General features: G+C 40.7%; 1 protein-coding gene across 1 annotated transcript in view; it reads left to right on the forward strand.

The window, feature by feature from the left end:
- cyp19a1a (cytochrome P450, family 19, subfamily A, polypeptide 1a) overlaps positions 1-3,021 on the forward strand; it is a 3,398-nt gene extending 377 nt beyond the window's left edge. The window contains exons 2-9 of the mRNA XM_069705709.1: positions 1-59; positions 152-306; positions 398-562; positions 682-796; positions 909-1,020; positions 1,172-1,334; positions 1,899-2,140; positions 2,679-3,021. The exon at positions 1-59 is cut by the window's left edge and continues 92 nt beyond it. Of these exons, the coding sequence (XP_069561810.1) occupies positions 1-59; positions 152-306; positions 398-562; positions 682-796; positions 909-1,020; positions 1,172-1,334; positions 1,899-2,140; positions 2,679-2,951 (1,284 nt within the window). The 3' untranslated portion in view covers positions 2,952-3,021. The remainder of the gene's footprint in view (positions 60-151; positions 307-397; positions 563-681; positions 797-908; positions 1,021-1,171; positions 1,335-1,898; positions 2,141-2,678) is intronic.
- Positions 3,022-3,464: the final 443 nt, after the last annotated feature.

Raw genomic sequence — 3,464 nt, forward strand, 5'->3', positions numbered from 1 at the left:
AAGTATGGAGACATTGTTAGAGTCTGGATCGATGGAGAGGAGACGCTCATACTCAGCAGGTTAGTTTTATCTGTTAAAGTTATCCAAAAATTCAGTCAAAGAGTAAAAAAAATAATCTGCTGTTTTTTTTGTTTTTTTTTTTAACCATAAGGGCATCAGCAGTGCACCATGTACTGAAGAATGGACAATATACTTCACGTTTTGGGAGCAAGCAGGGACTCAGCTGCATTGGCATGAACGAGAGAGGCATCATATTTAACAACAACGTAACTCTGTGGAAAAAGAGCCGCACCTATTTTACTAAAGGTAACATTATATTCCCTCCATCAGACTTACTGAGTGAGCCTCCGATGCAAAATATTTGACTAACCTAATTCAAAACCCCCTTCTACGTCAGCCCTCACAGGTCCACGGTTGCAGCAGACGCTGGAGGTTTGCGTCTCCTCCACACAGACTCACTTGGACAGCCTGGACAGTTTGAGTCATGTGGATGTCCTCAGTTTGCTGCGCTGCACGGTGGTCGACATCTCCAACAGACTCTTCCTGGGTGTACCCGTCAATGGTGAATAGGCATGCACTAATTTCTTATTTATTTTTATCATGCAAATTGTACGATCGTCTCATATGATGGCTCAAACAAAATGTTGAAACGTAATACATTTGTGTTAACACCGTGTCCAGAGAAAGAGCTGCTGCTGAAGATTCAGAAGTATTTTGACACATGGCAGACGGTGCTGATCAAACCCGACATCTACTTTAAGTTTGGCTGGATTTACCAGAGGCACAAGACAGCAGCGTGAGTCACTCAATCATTTTGTGATCAATACCATGCTTCTTCATACCCTTTTGATTTTTTTTGGCTGAGTTCTTTTTTCGTAATCACGTGTTAAATATCTGTCATCTCACAGCCAGGAGCTACAGGATGCCATAGAAAGCCTTGTAGAACAGAAGAGGAGAGATATGGAGCAGGCAGATAAACTGGACAACATCAACTTCACGGCGGAGCTCATATTTGCACAGGTCAGTCGAAGAACTAAATCACCACTACTTCTTTCTGAGTTCTTTTATTCCAAAGCTTGTCCCTTTTTTGTTCTTTTTTTTATTATTCTTACAGCCAATAATATTTTTTTCTACTATGTAAAGCCAGTCAGCATATTGTGTGTGTTTTCAGAACCATGGCGAGCTGTCTGTAGAGAACGTGAGGCAGTGTGTGCTGGAGATGGTGATCGCAGCTCCGGACACTCTGTCCGTCAGCCTCTTCTTCATGCTGCTGCTCCTCAAACAAAATCCGCATGTGGAGCTGCAGCTGCTGCAGGAGATTGACACCGTTGTAGGTAAGGGGCTGATAGAAGGAAGACATGGCAGAGTTTAATTGATGCCCACCAAGGCCAGATTTTAGAAGCAGTCATACGCACTCTATCACCTGATCAGCTGCATGTTAATGGTCCATTTTGACACATTGCATCATAGCAGGGTGCTGATATGTAAAATAGAATAAAAATGTGTCCTGCACACAGCTGGCGGCTAAAACCAATACTGTCTAATACGACAGTAATGTATTAAGTCCTACTTTCATGAAGGCTGTTAATGAGGTGTTGTTTCAACTTTGGAGGCTGCATGTCGTGGCACTATTGAAATGCATTTCATTATACTGACAGGTGTTTCTGTTATTTTGTCCACCTAATTTAAAACGGTGAGGGTAAGCTGAATAACACAAACACCTTTCTGTACAGTGCAAACCAGTTCAACAGTACCACAAACTGCATCGTATAAATCAACACAAACTGAACAGAGGATTTATAGCAGAACTGTTGCTTTAGACTGCTTTAAATTGATGTACTTAATAAACTGGCAGCTAAGTGGATGGCAGTAATGACTTCGTCATTGTCTCCCTGCAGGTGAAAGACAGTTGCAGAACAGAGACCTTCAGAAGTTGCAGGTGCTGGAGAGCTTCATCAACGAATGCTTGCGCTTCCACCCAGTGGTGGACTTCAGCATGCGTCGAGCCCTGTCTGATGACATCATAGATGGCTACAGGGTACCGAAGGGCACAAATATCATTCTGAACACTGGCCGGATGCACCAGACTGAGTTTTTCCTCAAAGCCAATGAATTCAGTCTGGAAAACTTTGAAAAAAATGTGAGTAATACGTATACTGAAGTTGTATCTGCAGCTGCGAGATGCACAAGTATCAGAATAAATCACCTTTGGTTAATAAACCAACTGTTAAAGACCCTGAAAGCCTATTTTCTTTTTTTTTGTGTGTGTTGGGGTAATGGGGTAATGGGGAGATATGTGAAAAGAACATTTTCTGCACAAGTTAAAACTATCTGGGAGATTTCAGTGATTCTTTTTTCATTCTTGCTTTTCTCGCTGGTTTGAAGTTGCTTGGCTTAAAAAGATGATGTCACACACTTCGCTCTATTGCATCAATCAGGTTTTAGCAACATTTGAATCAGAATCAGACGACAGCCGGTGGGTTGTTTGTGTATATCAACTCTGTCAATCAAATCTGCTTAAACCACACTCACACAGTCCTAATAAAGCAGATTAGCTGAGTATCAAGGTTGATTTTTTTGTTTCCTTAAGTGATGGAAAATATTCTTATTTAAAAATAATTGATTTGAAACCACATTTTAAAGGTCTTTAACGACGTCTCTCATCTGTCCTCTTCCAGGCTCCTCGCCGTTACTTCCAGCCGTTCGGTTCGGGCCCTCGCGCCTGCGTTGGCAAGCACATCGCCATGGTGATGATGAAATCCATCTTGGTGACGTTGCTCTCCCAGTATTCGGTGTGCCCCCATATGGGCCTGACCCTGGACTGCCTCCCACAGACCAACAACCTCTCGCAGCAGCCTGTGGAGCATCAGCAGGAGGCCGAACATCTCAACATGAGATTCTTACCCAGACAGAGAGGTAGCTGGCAAACACGCCGAGACGCTGAGCTTTAGTACACGTGTACTTATACTGAATATACATGATCTCTATTACTTCATTTATATGATCTCACAACTGTACAAAGCTAAGTTTTATATTATGGTTGTAGTTCTACGTGAACTGTTATGCATTGTGTGAAATGTAAGTTTGGACATACTAATACTGAAATAAATGTAAATTATTGAGACAAAATTGTGTGTTGTCATCTTCTTTTCAGGTTTTTTTCTAATAAAATATTTTAGAACTGGAGTATCTTAGTAGGAACATGACCTTAGTTAAAAAAAAAAAAAAAATCCCTCTCTTTTCCTTTAAAAAAAAAAAACTCCTATAACACCAATCTTAGTGATTTCAACTCATCATTTTATAGGTGTTGTAAAACAATATATTTGTATCAGTAGAAAACAGATGTTTATGAAAAGAGCACTCACAAATATTTTCATATTAAGAGTAAGATCGGAAAAGTCAAGTTATTGTCTTTGGAGAGCACATTTGAAAACAATAAATGCCAAAGTGCTTTATAGAGAGAT

The sequence above is a fragment of the Brachyistius frenatus genome, unplaced genomic scaffold (genome assembly GCF_029030835.1).
Source record: "Brachyistius frenatus isolate BFR_SWC_R1_liver_20210118 unplaced genomic scaffold, ASM2903083v1 Contig_58, whole genome shotgun sequence".
In the NCBI taxonomy this organism is placed as follows: domain Eukaryota; kingdom Metazoa; phylum Chordata; class Actinopteri; family Embiotocidae; genus Brachyistius; species Brachyistius frenatus.